General features: G+C 32.2%; 1 protein-coding gene and 2 long non-coding RNA genes across 3 annotated transcripts in view; 2 read left to right on the plus strand and 1 right to left on the minus strand.

Moving 5' to 3' along the window:
* Nucleotides 1–10,272, plus strand: part of LOC134265895 (uncharacterized) — a 10,878-nt gene extending 606 nt beyond the window's left edge. The window contains exons 2-4 of the long non-coding RNA XR_009991850.1: nucleotides 724–795; nucleotides 9,593–9,697; nucleotides 10,183–10,272. This is a non-coding gene — a long non-coding RNA (uncharacterized LOC134265895). The remainder of the gene's footprint in view (nucleotides 1–723; nucleotides 796–9,592; nucleotides 9,698–10,182) is intronic.
* LOC134265899 (probable serine/threonine-protein kinase pats1) overlaps nucleotides 1–13,342 on the plus strand; it is a 28,661-nt gene extending 15,319 nt beyond the window's left edge. The window contains exons 9-10 of the mRNA XM_062748119.1: nucleotides 11,673–11,762; nucleotides 13,016–13,342. Coding sequence (XP_062604103.1) covers nucleotides 11,673–11,741 — 69 coding nt within the window. The 3' untranslated portion in view covers nucleotides 11,742–11,762; nucleotides 13,016–13,342. The remainder of the gene's footprint in view (nucleotides 1–11,672; nucleotides 11,763–13,015) is intronic.
* Nucleotides 13,343–16,569: 3,227 nt separating this feature from the next.
* LOC134265896 (uncharacterized) lies at nucleotides 16,570–19,815 on the minus strand. Its single transcript, XR_009991851.1, has 3 exons — nucleotides 19,705–19,815; nucleotides 18,878–19,021; nucleotides 16,570–16,929 (listed from the first exon to the last, which is right to left on the minus strand). It is a non-coding gene; the product is annotated as an uncharacterized LOC134265896 (long non-coding RNA).
* Nucleotides 19,816–20,998: the final 1,183 nt, after the last annotated feature.

Consider the following 20,998-nt stretch of genomic DNA (forward strand, 5'->3'; position numbering starts at 1 on the left):
GTTGTAATGTATAAAGAAATTTGGTCGTCAATGCAAAATGCCCCCTCCCCCTTTTTACAAATACAAATACAAATATTTTTTTGGCATAAACACAATTACCTTAATTGGAAACGTAGTACTGAGATATATTTTCCTTTCTTTTTCAAAAACTGTTCTGGTAATCCATACAAATACTAGTACTTTTTCGCAGGTTTATGAACCTCCTACTTAAAAAAAACCATGCTCCACCCGGTATCATATTGAGTTATTTAACTACATGTACGTGTAAAATATTTTTTTTTCCTCTTCAAACCCCGTGGTAACCGGTTTGTTCGCCCGATCTACCTGTTCCCAGGAGTCCGTTCGCACAGAGTCCGTTCACCCGAAATATTTTTCGCCCGATATCTACATTATATTACGGCGAACAAACCCTGTGCGAACAAGTTTTAGGGCGAGCGGACTCTGGGCAAATGAGAAAATAGGGCGAACGGGAAATCGGGCAAACAATTTTAAGGGCGAATGAACGTGGAACCTACCCCCCCCCCCTTTGAAAACTCTTTCAACCCTCAACAAACAAATACCCCTCTATCCTGTCCATAAGATATATGCAGATATAAAGAGGCTTATATTTACATCTAGAATGCAAGACTGAAATTCCCAAAATGAGTTGTACTAAACATATATTTACAAACTATTTATTAAAATCAAAAAATATTTATTGAATGTTGTATTCTATACTTGCAGGTATTTGCATGGCACTCCATTATACCACACTGATGGCTTCTCCAAGATTATGAATATGATACATGTAAACAGGTAAAAAAATCTAAGAGAGAAATATTTGTTGCAGAGCCTGAGGTGCTGTAAACCATCTTTTATTCGCGGCAACTTTATTTCACGATTTAACAGGGATAAACTAGTTCGCGACCTCTAATTTTCACGATCAAGCCTTTATACATTTGTTTTTCATAGACAAATATACTTTTAGGACCGGTTCGTGGGGAGAAATATTCGCGATGACAAGGCTCTCGCTAAGTTCGCGAAAGTTTCTCACACGCAAATAAAAGTTGGTTTATAGAATTCATTGTTTTATAAAAAGGATATTGTTATTAAATGTATAAAAATTTTATTATACATGTAGCAAAACCTTAACCATTCAGCTTATTTTTGCTTATCTTGCATTTCTAATATTGTGTAGACTTTTCCTCTTCCTCGTGCGTATCTTTTTTCCACTTTTCCAGTAATTGGTTTTGTATTTCTCCAGTCGAATTTTTCTTTTTTTTCTTCCTCCATTTCAATATCAATGTTTTGGAAAAAAGATACGCACGAAGAAGTGGAAAAGTCTACACAAATTTGGACCAAGAAAAGGGAATTTTATGATCACTATAAAGAAAACTATGGAACCGTTGACTTGGACAGAAACCAGAAACCGAAAAAAAGCAAACCATTGAAATCAAACCAGAGTCAAGAACAAACATACTGTAAAACGTATGCCGAAAGTGTGAGTAATAACACCATTCGACATGGGAAATTTTCAAGCAAAAATGGAGACCGTCCCCAACTTCTGTTGTCCAAAGTTACCATAAGAATTCTAATTTCAATCAAAATCAAAGGAACCAAGGACTACAGGAACCGAGAATTCAGCAAGAATTTCCCCACAACAATAAGGCAAACTACAAACGCAAGAACAACAACAATAACAACAGCAACAAAAAGAACAACCAAGGTAAGCCCTTTTTTGTGGAAGGGCAAAATTCAGAAATATCGATGGAAAAGCTGGGCGTAAAAAAAGTGGACCCAAAAATCATTAATATTTCAAGTAAAACGTTTACTCAAGAGGAAAAAGAATTATTAGAAAAGGGCTTTAAATTTACACCAACACCCAACCCCGACAATCAAAACCTAGAAAAGTATATAAATGAATTCTGTAGAAAACTGCGTTTAAGAGAATTTTTTGGACGGGTTGATAAAAATGACGATTGTATTGTGAGAAATAAAAAAGGGACGACAATACAAAAAGGACGTAACAAGGATTTAGATGACTATATAGATGTTCTGAAGTCTACAAAATCATCTTTGCTAAACAAAAATCCTGTGAAAAACAATTTGAGTGTAAATCATGAAAAGCTTTACAGGAATTACAAAAAAGAAACGGAAATTATCTTCAAGGAAGCGGACAAGGGAGGAACAATAGTTTGTATGGACAAAACATTCTATAAATCCCTAGTTCTTCAACAACTGAGTGATGATAATTTCTACATCAAATTGTCTGATAATCCTGACAAAACAATCATGAGACAGCTCAAACAATTATGCAAAAAACATCAAAATTTATTTGAAAAAAGGATGAGCTTGACTATTTAATAAACTTTGAAATGAAAACCAGCAACTTTTATGGCCTACCTAAAATACATAAAAGTAGTGATATTAAAACAGCCATAGAGGAACAGAACGGAACATACATTACTACTCAAGAACCAACAGATCTGTAACTTCGACCGATTGTGGTTGGTCCTGCGTGTCCCAGTCATAGACTGAGTAATTTTATAGATATACTCTTGAAGGATCTGTGTGAAAAAGTCCCGAGCTACATACGAGATAGCATGGATTTTTTAAACAAAATTCCCGAAAACATGGAGCCAGATACACTACTTTTAACCTTTGATGTGAAGAGTCTATATACTAATATTCCACATGATCTTGGAATAGAAGCCATAAAATTTTGGATTGAAAAGTACCCAGAGTTAATTCCAAGAAACATTTCTTCGGAATTTATCCTAGACTCAGTTAGAATTATACTGGAAAACAACACATTTCATTTTGATGGAGATTTTTATAAACAGATCAAAGGAACTGCCATGAGGACTAAAATTGGACCAACGTACAGCATCCTTGTTATGGGATTCTTTGAAGAAACATTGTATCAAAAGGTTTCCGATGAATTGGGCCAAGAGATTGGAAAACATTTAAGGGATTATTGGAAACGATTTTTAGATGACTGTTTCCTATTTTGGAACAAATTAGAAGAGGATTTACAAACACTCTACACGTTACTAAATTCAATAAATCCAAATCTTCAATTCACAATGGAGCACAGTGATTCCTCTATTCCTTTCCTTGACGTCATGGTCACAAAGCAAAACTCACTTATTTTGACGGATATTTTTTATAAAACCACGGATACGCACCAATATCTAAACTTCACTTCGTGCCATCCTACTCACACCAAAAGAAATATCCCTTACAACTTAGCCAGAAGGATTTGTATGATTGTGAAAGATACCGAAACTAGAAATCAAAGGTTGACCGAACTAAAAACATTTCTTCTAGCACAACATTATCCAGAAAATCTTATCCTTTCTGCCATAGAAGAATCCAAGAAAATCTCGCAGCATATTTTAAGAACAACCAGAAAAAAGGAAAAAGATCCATTCTTAATCCCTTTTGTAACAACATTCAATCCGAAACACATTAATATATTTCAAGAGGCAAAAAAGAATTTTACCATCATTGAACGGGATAATGATCTTCCACAACTTATACCGAAATCGGATTTGATTCGCAGCCAAAGACAACCGCCAAATTTAAAAAGACTATTGACCAGAGCTAAATTCAACACCATTCCAGAACAATATTCCGTAACAAGATGCGGTAATCCGAGATGCGGTACCTGTCCTAACCTACGACCAGGATCCTCTATTATTTTCAAGTGTGGAAAAACATTTCTTGTGAATGAAAATATGACCTGTAAGACCAAAAACCTCCTTTATTGTATTACGTGTAACAACTGCGGAGAGGAGTACATCGGCCAGACCGGGACCCAATTAACCGCCCGCATGCGCGTACATCGCCAACAAATTAACAATCCGAGCCTCAGAAACACGCCATGCAGTGAACATTTTGATATTTGCTCACAAGGAAACTACTGTGTGTTCCCCTTTTATAAACTTAGGAACGATTCCACTGCAATGAGATTAGCAAAAGAAAACTACTTTATAAATCTTTTTTCACCAAAACTGAACAAACATTGAGAAATTACCTATTTATACCGGCACTTTCTAAAGAAGGTTCGGGTATATTGTTGTTACTCGTGTCCGTCCGTCCGTCTGTCACACTTTTCTTCCCTGAACTCCTCTTACATTTTACACAGTAGCCTAATCATCTTTTGGGAGATGGTTGGTGGTGTCATGTAGATGTGCAGTAAGGTTTTGGAATTTTGACTTTGCCCCGGGGGGTCAAATGGGGGTCGAAAAATGACGTTTTTTATGCAAAAAGCCCCGTCTTCCCTGAACTCCTCTTACATTTTACACAGTAGGCTAATCATCTTTTGGGAGATGGTTGGTGGTGTCATGTAGATGTGCAGAAAGGTTTTGGAATTTTGATTTTGCCCAGGGGGGTCAAATGTGGGTCGCAAAATGACATTTTTTTATGCGAAAAGCCCCGTCTTCCCTGAACTCCTCTTTCATTTTACACAGTAGCTTAATCATATTTAGGGAGATGGTTGGTAGTGTCATGTAGATGTGCAGTAAGGTTTTGGAATTTTGATTTTGCCCCGGGGGGTCAAATGGGGTAGAAAATGACGACTTTTATTCAAAAAGCCCCTTCTTCCCTGAACTCATCTACATTTTACACAGTAGCCTAATCATCTTTTGGGAGATGGTTGGTTGTGTCATGTAGATGTGCAGTAAGGTTTAAAAATTTAGATTTTGCTTCGGGGGGTCAAATGGGGGTCGAAAAATGACGTTTTCTTATGCAAAAAGCCCCGTCTTCCCTGAACTCCTCTTACATTTTACACAGTAGCCTAATCATCTTTTGGGAGATGGTTGGTGGTGTCATGTAGATATGCAGTAAGGTTTTTGGAATTTTGATTTTGGCCCGGGGGATCCAATGGGGGTCGAAAAATGACGTTTTTTTATGCAAAAAGCCCCGACTTGCTTGAACTCCTCTTACATTTTGCACAGTAGCCTTATCATCTTTTGGTAGATGGTTGGTGGTGTCATCTAGATGTGCAGTAAGTTTTTGGAATTTAGATTTTGCCCTGGGGGTCATATGGGGGTCGAAAAAGGACGTCATTTATGCAAAAAGCCCTTTCTTCCCTGAACTCATCTACATTTTACACAGTAGCCTAATCATCTTTTGGAAGATGGTTGGTAGTGTCATGTAGATGTGCAGTAAGGTTTTGGAATGTTGATTTTGCCCGGGGGGAGGGTCAAATGGGGGTCGAAAAATGATGTTTCAAAAATGTCTTTAATCATTTCTTTAAAACTAAGCGATATACAAATTAAAAAGGATGGAGGTCAAGGTCACAGGAATGTGCAAGATGAATTTTCTGATGCAGTTGAGTAGCTTCACTAATACATATCAGCATATTATGTTTGATAAAAATATCTTGAATGATTTAATGAAACTGAGCTTAACACTTTTTCTAAAAAAAAGGAGGTCGAAGGAAAGGTTGGGGCCAAAATGTTGTTGCAGTTGAAAAGCTTTCATCAGTATGAATTTACTATTAGCATATGAAGTTTGATAAAACTATAATTAATGGTTTATATAAAACTTAGATAAACACGTATTTTTAAAAGTGAGGTCAAGGTCAAAGGAAAATTCAAGGTCAAAATAAGTTGATGTATTAATAGCTCTCAGCAGTATGTATCAGCATATGGAGTTTGATAGATATAACTTGAATTGTTTATTCAAAACTGATCTAGACATTAATTTCAGAAAAGTGAGGTCAAGGTCACAGGAAAGGTCAAGGTAAAAAGAGTGAAGCATTGTAAAGCTTACATCAGTATGTATCATCATGTGAAGTTTCATTACACAACTTAAATGGTTTCTTTAAAATAAAGGTAAACACTAATTTAAAGAAATAATAAGTAAAGGACAAAGGAAAGGTCAAAGTAAAAAAATATTGCTGCAGTTGGATATTTACATCAGTATGCATCAACATATGAACTTTGATAAAAATATCTAGAAAGTTTCTTTGAGTCCGATGGAAAGACAGATGGAAGGGTGGAGGACGGACATGACAAAACTATACATGTATGCCTAATCATGGTGTGGAATAAAAAAACTTGAATCTACATTATATGAGGATGTTTCCATCTATCAAGATTATACAAGCAAATTCAAAGAATTGTGGTTTCTGTGCTTTAGTGAATGGGATGCCATAATTTATGGCAGATTGTGTGTCAAATATGCACCCCTATCATATATCAATTTTTGAAAAATGGGTCAAAGGGAAAAAAATCATAGCATGCTCTGAACCATTTTGTTGCAGGTAATGTACATGTCAAATATGAAAGTCCTACCTCTTTTGAATCAAAAGTTATATATACAACATAATATTTTTGAAAAGTAGGTTAAACTTCTAGGTCAAGGTCACAGAGTCAAAAGTCATGATATATTTAGAAAAGTCTTTTCACATGTAATAAACATGTATAATTTGAATGCCCTTTCTTTTCATTTTCAAAATGATCAATTTAAAATGTCACTAGTACTAGTACTTAAGTTGGGTACGTGACGCAAGCTCAATGCGATGCAGGTGTTCAGATACATCTATAGTGCAAGAACAAATTTAAAATTATCATTTACAAAAGATGTTTTATTTTAACTTTGCCATCTAGGCGTATTTCCAAAAACAGGCAAATAAGGTGTGTTTGTGTGTGTGTGTTGGTTGGAGAGGGGTGGGGGTTGACTAAATTGATTGTGTATATGGCAGCTTTCAAGAAGTTTCTGCCTAATCAAATATAAATAAACTTTGCACGTTTTGAAAAATTCATCAAAAACGCTTTACACTAATTTGAATAATATCATTTTTTGTTAATCTATATTAGAAAATAGATTTAAAAAGTTCCAATTACCGTACAAGTAGATTTTTTAGCGAGGATTTAATTTTGGCATTAATTGCGAGGGTGCTGACATCGCTAAAGTTGAATACCGCTGAAAATTAATTGCTTATTATTTGTAAAAGCTTCTTGAATTAGCATTTTAAATTCGCTAAAATTACTTCTCGCTAAAAATAAAATAACAGATTTTAGGAAGAAATCGCTCAATTTGCGTTTCGCTAAAATTTCCACTTATACAGTAATACAGTATGTGCCAAAAATGTATACACCCCCCTTCTTATCAAACCTAATTTACATCATGAATTTAATTCTGTTTGTTTAATTTCCGACTGGTAATCAATTATGAATATGAAATACCAATAACATGGAGTCACATGGTCACTAGCGGCAGATCTGTAGCGTTATGGTTTTATATATTAGTCTTTGACCATAAAGCTACAGCTCCTGTAATGCAAAAAAGGTGCAATTTACGGCGCAATATTTTTTGCGCACTTCTGGGGAGAATTTCTCCACTTTCCTGCATCGGTTAATTTACTACCTTTCACTCCCTAATACTAGGCACATTGTTTAACTAATCTGTATATTTTATCCATCTCCAATCCTTTTATAGTCTTCTCTACACGTGATAAACTCGCTTGATTAAAATTATTTGTTAGATTGCTGAAAATTCACATCAAGCGAGTTTATTGCTTGTAGAGATGACTATAAATGGCTTGAAGGTGGACAAAATATACATATATTGGCTACAGAATGTGTCTAAAATTAGTGAGTGAAAGGTAGTTGATTGACCAATGCTAGAAAGTGGAGAAAAACTGCCCAAAAGTGCGCAAAAAATATTGCGCCGTAAATTACACCTTTTTTGCATATGGGGATCTGTAGCGTTATGGTCAAAGACAAATATATAAAAACCATAACGCTGCAGATCTGCAGCTACATGGTCACCTATGCTCAATTTGATGAATACATGTATTATGTAAATTATTGAATTATATTGACTTTTTCCTTGGTTAAGCCCAATATGAAGAAGTGTGCATTTAGAGGCAAACACCTTAGTGTGGGTATTACTATCTCATGCCAGCATCTAGTTTTATTTACTATCAATTAGAATTTCTTTTTACTTTGTTTATTGAGACTTAAAAATATATGATTTATTGTCCATTATTGTCCAATTTGATTTTCCTTAACTTTTACGTAGCGTAGCCATACTATGACGTCATAGATTACTTCCTTCCCTGCAAAGACTGTCATGACGTCATAGTTAACGTTACCAAGCAAAACAATCTGTTCAATTTATGTACACCTGAAGACGGATTATGAAATCCAGAAAGCGCTTGTCTTAAATGAGATTTGGAAACTGCATTTTCTTTTTCTTTTATAATTATTTTCACCTGTGTGACATCGACTGTGAACTATTTTCAACTATATATATATATATATATATATATATATATATATATATATATATATATATATATATATATATATATATATATATATATATATATATATATATATGTTTTTTAACAGTAAAAATGATTTTCGAGATTTGTGATTTCTGACTTTTTTTCATTGGATATATTTTACTGTACCAAAACACTGGATTTTTCTTAAATTATATATATATATATATTATCCCATGTTTCCCACTATTGTTGATGCCCTGGCATACTCTCAAAACTAGACAGTGATTCCTTAAATATATATATATATATATATATATATATATATATATTTTTTTTTTTTTTTTTTTTTGGTATACCGTTTAAAATCTTCTTGTCAAGTTCTTCAAAGCCATTATTAGTGATATTTATATGGAATCATCCTCAGGTAGTTTCCATTCTAGTTTGTTCAAATCATGAACCCCTGGGTGGGGTTAGGGGTCAAATTCAAGCCCCCCCCCCCGTACTCAGTAAACTTTCAGTTCTGATCTGATATGTGCTTTTTCCTAGCTCAGGTGAGCGCTGTGGCCCCTGGGCCTCTTGTTTTATCCTATGTTTAGTTGTTTAAGCTTTTATATATGCCTATATGACAGCTTAAAGTAAGGACTGACGTTTCTGAAATGCAAGGCAAACTCAAAGGTCAAAAGGTCAAAATTGTTAGCATCTGAAGGAAGATTTAGTCATATGGAATAAACCTGTGAAATATGAGACATATAGTATTAACTGTTAAAAAGTTATGGCCTAGATTATAGTTTTTAAAAGTGGGTCAAACTTTTAGGTCAAGACCAAATTAAAAAAAAAAACTCGTTGAAGGGTCTTGTCACTATGATTACAAAATAATGTGAAGTATCAGATTGATAGCACTACATGTTCAAAAAATATAGCCTAAGTTAAAGTTTAGGGATTTTTTTTTTTTTGTAAAAGTGGGTCAAACCCTAGTAGCAAGGTTAAGAGGTCAAATTTTATAGTACCCACAAAAAAGTTCTTGTCACAAGAAATACACCTGTGGAATATGAAGCCATAGCTCAACCCACTCATAAGTGATGGGTAAGGTTAAAGTTTTTGCAGACAAATACCGGTAGACAAAAAGATGAACATACAGTTCAAAAACAATATAAACCCAAGAATCTTTGATAACGGAGGCAAAATTAGTGTATAATTATTTTTTCATGACCGTTTCAATAATTACAAAGATTTAAACTTATTAATATTGCTTTAAAAAGTTAATCTTGTTATTTACTTTCATAATAAGAAGAATTAATGAGTTATAAATTAAATTCATGACCTGTCTTAATAATATTTTTAGATTTATTTCTGTTCTTTGCTTTACAGTGAGCTTTCGCTGATGGACACAAATTGTTCAGAAAAAATCCAGCTACCACATTAATCACAGCCATAGATTTCTGGCGTGCCTTCAGTAGGAACATAGATGCAATGGTAGGTAAATTTTGCTTTTAAATTCCCTTGCAACAGATACAAACTGCATCATCAGATCTGGGCCAGGAAACAGAGACAATATTATATCAAGGTTTGTTTGAAACCTGACACAAGATTATTTTGTTTAAAGTCATTTGCAGGAAAATTGATTTCATTTTTTGTCAATAATTTTATACTTAAGAAACATTATATACTTTTAATTATAATTTATGATGTATGATTTTGAATTGATTATAATTGATGATGTATGATTCTGAATTTTTTAAAGATCATTTACAGTGTAGGCAATATAAGTTCAACCTTATACTAAATTGAACATAGTGATGATATGAGTTTGCTATATACATGTATACATTTGTTCATATTTTATGTTATCTTGATAAATATGCTATGGAAATATTGACTTTGAAAATGCAGTTGTAAAATTCATGACTGTATTTCATTTACCGGTACCAAGTAGTCATTATAATTATTTTCTCTTGCAGATGAAACATTATCTCCAGACATATGGGTGGCCCTTGAACAGAGAATTGTCAAAAATTGAAGCATTCAATAAAGAAGATTAAGAAACAGAATGTGTCTATTTGTTTGTTCATCAAAAAAATAACTTGGATAATCATAGTGGTGCTTCCTCAAAATCTGCATGTGTTCAAAATAAGCAGTTTCAAATTAAGATATAGATAAAGCTCATTCATTCATTTGCTGGATCAGATTTTGAGATTGTACTTTTTGCATTTTTTTGAATACCAGTAACAGTGAAACCTTGATGATTAGTTGTACTAATTCATATACAGATCTAAGTTTTAGAATTTCTTAATACTCTTCATCAAATGGATTAAAAGAATTGAAAGTCCAATATACTAGAAAAAACATATACTGTGTACATGACATGGATTTGATATGGATATCACATGAAATTCGCACGAAGTTCATATGAAAATCTGTAAAGAAAGTAGCAAAAATATTCATATGAATTTCGCACGAATTTTTATTCGCATGATATTCGTGTGAATTTCATGTCAAAATCGCATGATATTTTCATGCGAATATCATAAGTGGTCCTTTTAGTCTCCTTTTAATGCGAAGAATTCGCACGATATTCGTGCAAATTTCATATGAAGTTCATGCGAGCCACTTTTGCCTGTGTAATAGCAAACAAAGAAAGCATTTTATTGTTTAAATAATCTGTGCTTTATGCATTGTTTCAAGATTCTCATGCGAGGGTTGTTCGTTTTTTTAAATAAACTACATGTCAATCTTTGTTATACTAATTTCACGAAATCTAACTTGAGCACACCATATGTAAAAATATTTCCTTTGTTTTTGTTTGAAGTTTCATTCGATGTGATTTATAAGGTTTCTGCTACATAATATTTTAATCAGCATGTTTAGCAACCACTGAAATACTTAGCAACTGTTTTAACGTCAAAGACGTAGCGTAATGAATTTCTCAAAAAGCTTCCACTACACATTTCACACAGTCTGGCCCAAATACCTGCACATTAAAAAGCGATTCTTCATCACTTTAAATTTATAATTTTTGCAGTAGCATAATTTTGTCGCCAATTATGTATTATTTTTCCGCCTATATGTGATTGCTCAAGATCAGAAACTGTGAATATGTTTGTTAATGATGTTACTCACTCTTCAGTGAATACTATAAAGATTTCTTACAGGCATTCAATTTCCTCACACATCATTCTAGTTTGTTACAGAGTCTCTATCATTGAAATACTGCATTTTACCTCTAGACAGATGTTTGGTTCGCTTTTCTCGCAATTTTGATTTTATCCAGCATCTTTGATGATATAGTTGCTTTCTTTTTTTATCGTTATCAAGTTTTATTAAATTTAGTTTGGTTCTTTTTATTTAGGTTCCGTTATTTACATTATATATATGACAAATTTGGCAGTGAAATAACATTGATTTTTAAAATGATTAGATTTTATTTAACCTAATTGTTTTTAAAATCTAGGCCATTCTGAGGCTGAGCAACGGAGTGTTGAAACAAGAGATGATGAATGCATTGGAAGGAAGAACATAGAAAACATAGGAACATAGGAAAGTAAGTAATCAACAAAAATAAGCTAAAGAATCAAAATGTTCTAATTTGATATTTTTTTGGTATTAAACAGGTTTATGAAAAATATATTTGCGAGGGTTGTCCGAAAAAATCATGGACAAGATAAAATTCTTATAAAGCTGTGTCATAGACATTTCTTATTAGTTTATTTATAATCCTTCCCTAAATATGCATTAGAAAATATAAAATCCTTTTTTTTTTATTTCAAATATATAATTATAATTATTGCTTCATTATAAGTCTTAGGATGGTGACCCGGAGAACTGCAAAATTTTAATTAAAGATTAATTTTTCACTACATTAATTTCATATGTATTTTGTAAAATTCTACGGAGATTAAGTTGCTTTTTACATTATGAGGTTGAGTAATAAGATCAAACCCGAAAAGTTTGAAAGTTCAAATTTCGAAATGGTTGAGAATTCGAGGTTACAATCTTGTAAGACATGGTCGGCATATTTCGAAAAAAAAGTGGAGCAGAGAGCAGTTATAATGTTTTGCGCAGACATGAAATACAAACTCCATTAGACATTCATGAATTCTGTAAATATTTGGTCAAATAAAGTAAAGGAAGTCGTTTTTTAAAGATTTTAAGTGATATATTATATTTTCGGACGGAAGCAGAATTTTACAAAGTGACATGCATAAAGGAAGACAATCAATCCGAGATTGTAGTGCTGTAGAATTGAATTTCGTATTGTGACTTTGCCGGTGTTTTCGTACATAAACTTAGCCTTTTTTTTTACTCGGACAGAGGTTTGTCGATTTTCAGGATCCGAGACAGAAAGTTAGATATTATTTTACTTATGAACCCTGATCAGTTTGTCAGAAATTTTGATGACAGGTTAAGTGACATAGGAAATAATTGAGTTAGACTATGAAAATTTTAAGAAAAGTAACATTTATTCTGACTTCGGGTAAAGTAAAGAATTTTTGTTTTAGTGCTCCTGGTACGAACGTGTGTTTTTCCTTGTATCTGAAAAGTATATAACTATTTCTGCTTTGTTTTTGTTTTACAAAATACATATTTATAAAATAAAGACTGAAATTAATGCGAATAATAGTGTCTTATATTATATCAATGTTTGTCAGTAATTATCAACGTTGTCCACGAACTTTACGGACAACCCTCTTTTATCGTAATAATTAGCTTTTTTAATGTCAAACTTAAATAAATACAAAATACAAGGCTGTAAGAAATGTGAAGGCTTACTTGGTGCAATTTTAATAATTCAAGGTCACGTGAATGACAGAATCTATGAAAAAAGTCATCTTGCAAGGAAAACAAGACTTGGTTACCAAGGCTGCAGAAATTACGTCAAAAATGAACTCCAGCCTCTTTTAATATCAACTAATAGCAATTTTGGAGTACTTGTGTGTACAATCAGAGTGATCTTTAACAATTTTATTTTGTTGATTAGCAATCATAAGATAGGAAAACAAGGCAATTTAAATTTACGATATGCATGCATTTGAAAGATGATGTGAATTGTCATGGAAATCAAAATTTTTCCTAAAATGATGTCAATTTGAAATAGAAGTTGAGCATTTAAAAAAATAATGATGTGTAAATGTATTAATGCCTAAAAGATCAAGTAAGTTGAGCTAATTTAATGTAATTGTACCTTACAAAGAACTTTATTCGGTAATAACCAATATTTGCCCCCCACCCCCTAAATCAAACTTTGATGGAGATATATTCAATTAAGTTCTTAAACAGGGGAATATATGATGACTTCAAAGCACTGAATATTTTCATAAGTAATGACGCAATATGTACGTAATGACGTCACAAACATGACGTAAATTTAAGGGTTTTTTTAATTTTACAGAAAAATGTACATATTTCGTCGATATTTTCTGTAAAACTCACCGAGCGCATGTGTGTTCAGGATTAACATTTTTATATAATGTGTAGAATGATAATACCAATGAAATATGTCAATATTGTTCCTGAACAAACTTGCGCTCTATAAATTTGAAAGCTAAAATTGTTGAAATTTTGTTTATTTTGTCCTCTTTCTGTGAAAAGGATATAAAATCGAACTAATTTGTGACGTCATAAAAACAAAAATTGTGAATACACTGCTTTGACACTATAATATTTTCTGTTAATTTATATTTCTCATACAATTTATTGAATTCAGCGCATTCTAGGAAGTTTTTAAAATTTGGCTTTTGTGGGGGCAAATATAGGCAATATACCGCATATAGTTCTTTGCTTTTTTGTTACTAAGAGCATACTAACAACAAACCCAAATTCTATATGTACATAGTCACAAACATGCTAAAAATGTCAATTTAATGTAAACGGTATCTAAGGTGATTCGAACCTGTCGTGAAAGTAATTGGAATTTTAAAAGATGGTTATTTTCGGATAAAGGACAAGTTTGTGGTTTAAGAATCATAAAAAATTATATATGTTAATGCGCTCGTTTCCATGGCAACAACCTCTGGATATGCCCTTGTTTGAAAATGTAAAATCTGTGAAAAAAATCCCACTGCCAGTAAAAAAAAGTATTAAAAAACTTACAAATTATCATCAGAATTTATTTATTTTCATGTATAAAAAAGGGTAACAGATCAACATCATCTTATTATTTTTACACATAGATAGTACACTCCAACAACATTCTACGACAGCCTGAATTTCCTCTGTCGTCTTAAAAATTGCCCATTTTTTCTTAACCTTGACAACAAAAATGGTTATAAAAACACACTAAAAGTAATTGGATATTTATTTTCTAAACTTTATTTTAAATAAGAGATATATAGCTAAGTAACAGAAGGGAGAAATTGGTATGGTCATGAGTCAAATAAAAAGAAATTCTAATCCGAATTTCCTCTGGTCTATTTTTAAAAATTACCCCCGAAATACATATATTGGCAATTGTGGCTATACAACTTAATCAAAATTAATCAATGTCAATTTATTTAATAAAATATTTTAAAAACAAACTTTAAAAAATACTTTTGAAGAAAAAATAAAATAAAATTTAAAGAATTTTAAAATTTACATTTAATTTCCGAATTTCCTATGCTCGTTTTTTTAACCTAAAACTTTTGATTTGATTCTTGGCGAATTAAACATATAACACAATATCAAGATACAAAATTTTTCATAATTTTTTAAAGATTTTATATGTATACCTAATTCAGAAAATAACACTGACACATATTTGCACAGTTCAGGTGAAAAAAGTGCACATTACAAATCCGAATTTCCTCTGAATTTTTAAAATAACAAATCAATAATGTAAAATGTTTGCCTTAATAAAAACAAGAAATCTGTGAGCCAATGCTCACTAGTTATACCCCCGCTCCGATGTAAATAAGCACTATCATGTTAATATACACAAGTTCAATTACAGGCGGATGCACAGAAAAATATGAAGTTGACATCAGATTCATATCAAAATTAATCCCATTATATGGCATGCCTCAACAAAGAGTGTAATAAAATTTCAAGCAACCGCTATGAATAGCTAATGAGAAAACTGCGACGAAAACTTGTTATGTGTGAAACAGACAGACGCACAGACAAACAGGAAGTTGATATCCGATTTGAAAAAAAAATGTAGCTAAACGTATTGCATACCTTAGAGAAGATTGTGTTAAAATTTCAAGCATCAACAATGAGTAGTTGCAGAGAAAACTGCGACGAAAATTTGTTATGTATGAAACGGTCAGATGCACAGAAAAACAGGAAGTTGACATAGGATTTTAGCCAAAATGTATCCAATCATATGGCATGCCTCAGAGAAGATTGTTTTAAAATTTCAAGTATCTACGATGAGTAGCTGCTGAGAAAACTGCGACGAAAATTTGCTTCGGACGGACACAGACAGACAGATAGACACACAATGGTAATACAGTATACCCCCTCTCCTTCGGAGTGGGGTATAAAAAATATATATCCATGGACTGACCTTTTTCCTGCCATTTGAAATATTATATATCATATTGGAATATGGAACATAGTGATATACATATGACCCAATTTCAGTAAATTAAGAATAAGATCAACGGTTTACAATCCAAATTTCCTCTTTCTGAACACACACACACACACACAAAAGGAATTTTAAAGATTTTTTTTTTTTTAAATCTAGAAAAACAAATGACAAAAATGACAAAACACTTATATAACATTTTTGAAGAAGTTTTCCCATTATATCACAAATATATTATTTTTATCAATATGCCCAGAAAAACTGCTTAATCATGCCGGATATAGTTATGTTCCACCAGAAACAGTTATATTGCCCTCCCAACACATTTATGTTCCCTGGCGTGCAATCATTCTGCGTATTAAATCTGTCAGGTTCGAAATTTACAGAGGCAGTTGCTAAACAAACAAAAATTTCTGCTAAAATTAAAAAGTCGGGACAACATCTGTGATTTGTTTATTTGAATTTAGATGAATTAAATAATTTAATTGAGGAGAAAAAATCCTTAAATACAACAAAGGTTATCAACTTGTCAGTATACTGAAAACTCTCTGCCATGAAACAGGACGGAATATTTCTGAATTATACTCAACGTACATGTTTACCTAGGCCTAGTGTTCAATAAATATGTTCGATGATCGATTAGGATTCAATGTTTAAAAATGTTATATACCATATATAACATGGCTTAATTCTCGGGCATTAATACCGGAATATTTGCCCCTCTGTGACAGGAAAACCCAGAAGTGTTATGTCGCCCTTTGTCTTTGGCATCGGGTGACATAACACTCCAGGGCTTTCCTGTCACCGAGGGGCAAATATTCTGGTATGCTGCCCTTGAAGCCATGTAATATATGTATAATGTATCATTGCTTAACTTTTGCAAGCTTAAACTTAGGACTAACATAAATGGGCACACTGAATGGAAAAAAAGACGGATTTAGTATGACAAAAGTTCCTCAAAAAGTGTATCATTTACATGTTTGCAGCAGGTCTGTTCATACAAAAGTGCTTTAAATCTTATGGGAGGTTCTGACACAAATGCTTCTTCCCTTTATTTTTCCAACTTCAGTCTTGACTTTCTTTGGCTTTCAATTGGTAAAATTCTGATGAACATTTTAGGTCTTTCATTGCAGCTCGAGTGTAAACACCTCAGTCATGTTGACATGTGGCCAAATTCAACACAGATGTGATTCTTAGCCTGAAAAAAAACTTTAGTTCAGTTACAGCCTTTTTGACAGGTGGACACTGAATACACAAGTAATAATGTAACATCTATTATAAAATTACCTATTACTGACTGATTATTGATATTCTAATAGTAATAGTTCCAATGAAATAAAAATAGCATGATACCTACAAAATAATATTTACATTCCACATGTATTTAGCCTATGAAATGCATAGAATTTGGGGCATATAATACAATATTACATTGACAGTAAGGTCAAAAGGTAAATAAGTTTTTTTCAATTTTATGTTTATGTCACAAACCTTGAATACCATGCAACATCATATGGGAAAATCAAAATTCACTCTCACATCGAAGAGTTTAACATTCATTTAGTAGATTTGGCATGGCTCTTTCATTAATATTTAATCTTACCCCAAGGATGATACAAAGGATTTTGAATTACATTAGTTCTGCAGATGATACAGGGAGTTAAAATACGCTGTATTCTTTGAATTCGCCCAACCGAGGTCAGGGTGAAAGGGGCAACAATAAAAGGGGGCGAAATTTCCCGGTATACAGTAATATGTACATTTTATCAGTCTGACATGTACTTTCTCTATGGCAAAAAATGAGTTATACAAAAAGGGACTTAAAGCTTTCTTCAAGTTGCGAAAAGACTTCCTTAGCTTAAATCCTGGGATATCCACTAGCCTCAATGTCTTTGATCACACAATTAAGCCTATATTACTTTATGGCTCAGAAATATGGGGAATATTTAATGTGAATAATTCAAAAATAAAGCAATCTAATCAAGTCTTGATGCAGCTATGCTACAAAAACTTTACTGGAGAAAATTTAAACATCAAGTTCTGTAAAACCATATTAGGTTTGAATAGGAAAAGTATGAACCATGCTTCTCTTTCAGAACTAGGTAGATATCTTTTACACTATGATATAATCAACAGGTTACTTAAATACTGCTACAGATTAGAAAATTTAAGATCAGATTTTCTTTTACTGAAAGATGCATTTATATGTAGTAAGGAACTTCATTTTGCCCAAAAAACATCTTGGTACTCCTCAATAGAAAAATTATCAAAAATTCTTGATATCCCAAACATAATGTCCTATACTAAGAGTAATTTTATGAAGTCATTGAAACAATCCATGAATAAAAAAATACTCACTTGATTGGCAACACTTAAATGAAACACTAAAAGAGGGCAAACTTGTCACTTATTTATTTCTGAAGAACAATTTTAGACTGGAAAAATATCTAGTTTTATTAAAACCTAAATACAGAAAGCCAATTTGCAAATTACGTGTATCAGCACACAGGCTATTCATAGAATTGGGCAGATATAATAACACACCCAGATCAGAAAGAATATGTAAAAATTGTATGCTTAATCAAATTGAAGATGAAGAACATTTCCTTATTCACTGTAGCAAATTTACAAAGGAAAGAGAAGAGCTATTTAACCTGATCTCATCTAAAGTAAAACATTTTACAGAATTGCCTGATAAACAAAAATTATTCTGGATTCTAAATTGTGAAGAATTAGATATACTAAATTCTCTTGGAAATTTTTTACAAAAAGCATTACCATAAGTTTTAGGAATATGACTTAATGTATGCATAGATAAATGATGTACTGTATTAGTGTATATATACCTATAAAACAATTCTTATGTACTGTACATATAAAATATTTTGGGTATTCCCCTACTTGTATATATGTCTTTCCTATCAAGCAAGCAACCCTTTCCCTCATTTGTATATGTATATTGTATTGCATGTGTATGATAATCATTATATACATTTTAACAATGTACCTTCTTTTTGCCCCCCGAGGGCCCTTAATTGGTCAATAAATTGAATTGAATTGAATTGAATTGTACTATAATTATTTTAGCAAGTTTACTTTTTAAAATTTGAAAAGTTTATCAATTTAGAATTATAATTTTTTCATACCCAGCCAGATGGTTTCAGCATCACAGTTGTCTTTTAGCACATCTGGATCAAAGGGATTATACTGCAAAGTGTTTATTCAGGTTGTACATTTTGACTGCTTACTAATGGAAACTCCAGTCTGTTCCTTTGGCGGTTATTAAAAACCTATCGAGAAAAACAAATCACTTATCTGACAGTATTCAACTTACATGTGAATTTTATAGAATTCTCTGAAAATTTTAGACCTTCGTTTTTATAAATTACTTCCGAACAAAAACTAATAAATGAATGTGTGCTGTAAACAAGAACTTAGAATCAGTGTCCTCAATAATGTTTCATAACATGAGAATACATATAATATAATAATTGGTCAACTGTTTTTTTTTTAAAAAAAAAAAGACTTTTTATCATGTTATTTTACACTGTGTGTCATTGCATCAAGTTTTTAGGAAAGACATCAACTCATATTTTAAAAATTATAAACATGGGAGCTATTTTTTACAGTCACTCAATGACAAATCATGAAATGTGCATGATTTTTTTGCTATTTTCTCATTTGTGTGAATAAATTCTATAATGTTTTAAAGGACAAGTACAAAATATCTTTATCAAGAGAATAAGAACTCACTGCATCAATGGTGTCATTGACTCATTCTATGCACTGCCCATAGCAGCCATGTGAATTTTTTTTCCTTCATTTTCGAGATGAGACAAAAGCGTACCTAGATCAGATTATACTTCTGCATTTACTCGATGAGCTAACCTTTCATCATGATGTAAATAAATTGTGTCTTCTTAGAAGACATAGTAAACAAAAAGTCTCGGTCGGAACGTTTTGTTGTCTTTACCTGAAAATCATGGGGTACATCTTGATCTTGTCGTGCATGTTGTACCTAGAAATAAAATCGCCTGAACGGTTGTTGCAAGGTACCAAACAGCATAGAACAGTACACTTCTTGGATACAAAAACAACCGAATAAAGTGTTTTTTCTTTGAAAAAAAAAGAGACTGTCTCTCTGTCAACATGCACAAGATGAAACACATCCTTTAAGCCTGGTTTAATGGTGGCTTATAGGTCCTTAATGGTGGTTTAATGGTTGTCTTTAAGTCACCATTAAGTCACCACTAAGCACCTTTAAGTAACATTTACACCACCATTAAGTTACCATTAAGCAATTTTAAAGTCCTTAATGGGTGCTTAAATGTAGCTTAATGGTAGCTTAATGGTGGCTTAAAGGTCCTTAATGGTAGCTTTTAGACCATCATTAAGTCACCATTAAGCTACCATTAAGCCACACTTACAGGTGCTTAATGTCCAAACTCCATTAAGCTACCATTAAGCCACCATTACGCAGTCGATAATACTGTTTTTATGGGTGAAAAATTATTTTTATAGTGAAATTTTATCACAAAATTTAAATGTCGAGTTCACACATATCTTGATTTGGTAAAAATGAGGAAAAAGAAGGAATTCAAAATTCAAAGAAAAAAAAAATCGCCGCGAGCAGGGCGCGAACACATGACCTTCCGCTTCTTGGACCCTCGCCTTAACCACTAGGCTATTACCGCTCTTATATATTCTGTGAAATATTAAACCTTTATTTTTCTTAATTTTTTTTTTTTGGACTTGTAAAAGTATTTTGTTGAACGTCTCCAAAGTCTTGAATTGATTTATTCATCAAACTATAAACATTTTTATTTATAGATCTTTTTAAAAGGCTTAAATCACATTAATATAAATTTCTAAACCGTTGAGTTCGGCTTTTAAATTGTAATGAATTTATTCGAAGATTTATACGTGTAAGCATTAAATCATGATTGAAATTAAATTATAGATAAAACACAAAAAGATCTGTCATCGGGAAAGAGAGATGAATTTTTTTAATAATAAGAATATTCTGCGGATGTTAACGGTTTTTGTGTCTAAGATTTAGGCCTAGTGACAATCCTCGTTTACGAGTGACCTGGTTATGTTTACAAAAACTTTTTTACGAATATCATATTCAGTTAAAAGTCTTTTTGTATCATAATGGGTATCAAAATAATTGTCATTTTAAAATAAATCATAATTTTTAATTTGTAATATGCTTGCATTAAATTTAAATTTTGTAAAAATAATTGATCATCAAAATCTGTAAGTGT

Source organism: Saccostrea cucullata, unplaced genomic scaffold (genome assembly GCF_032062105.1).
Source record: "Saccostrea cucullata isolate Sc308-1 unplaced genomic scaffold, CSIRO_AGI_Scuc_v1 ctg1033, whole genome shotgun sequence".
Lineage (NCBI taxonomy): Eukaryota > Metazoa > Mollusca > Bivalvia > Ostreida > Ostreidae > Saccostrea > Saccostrea cuccullata.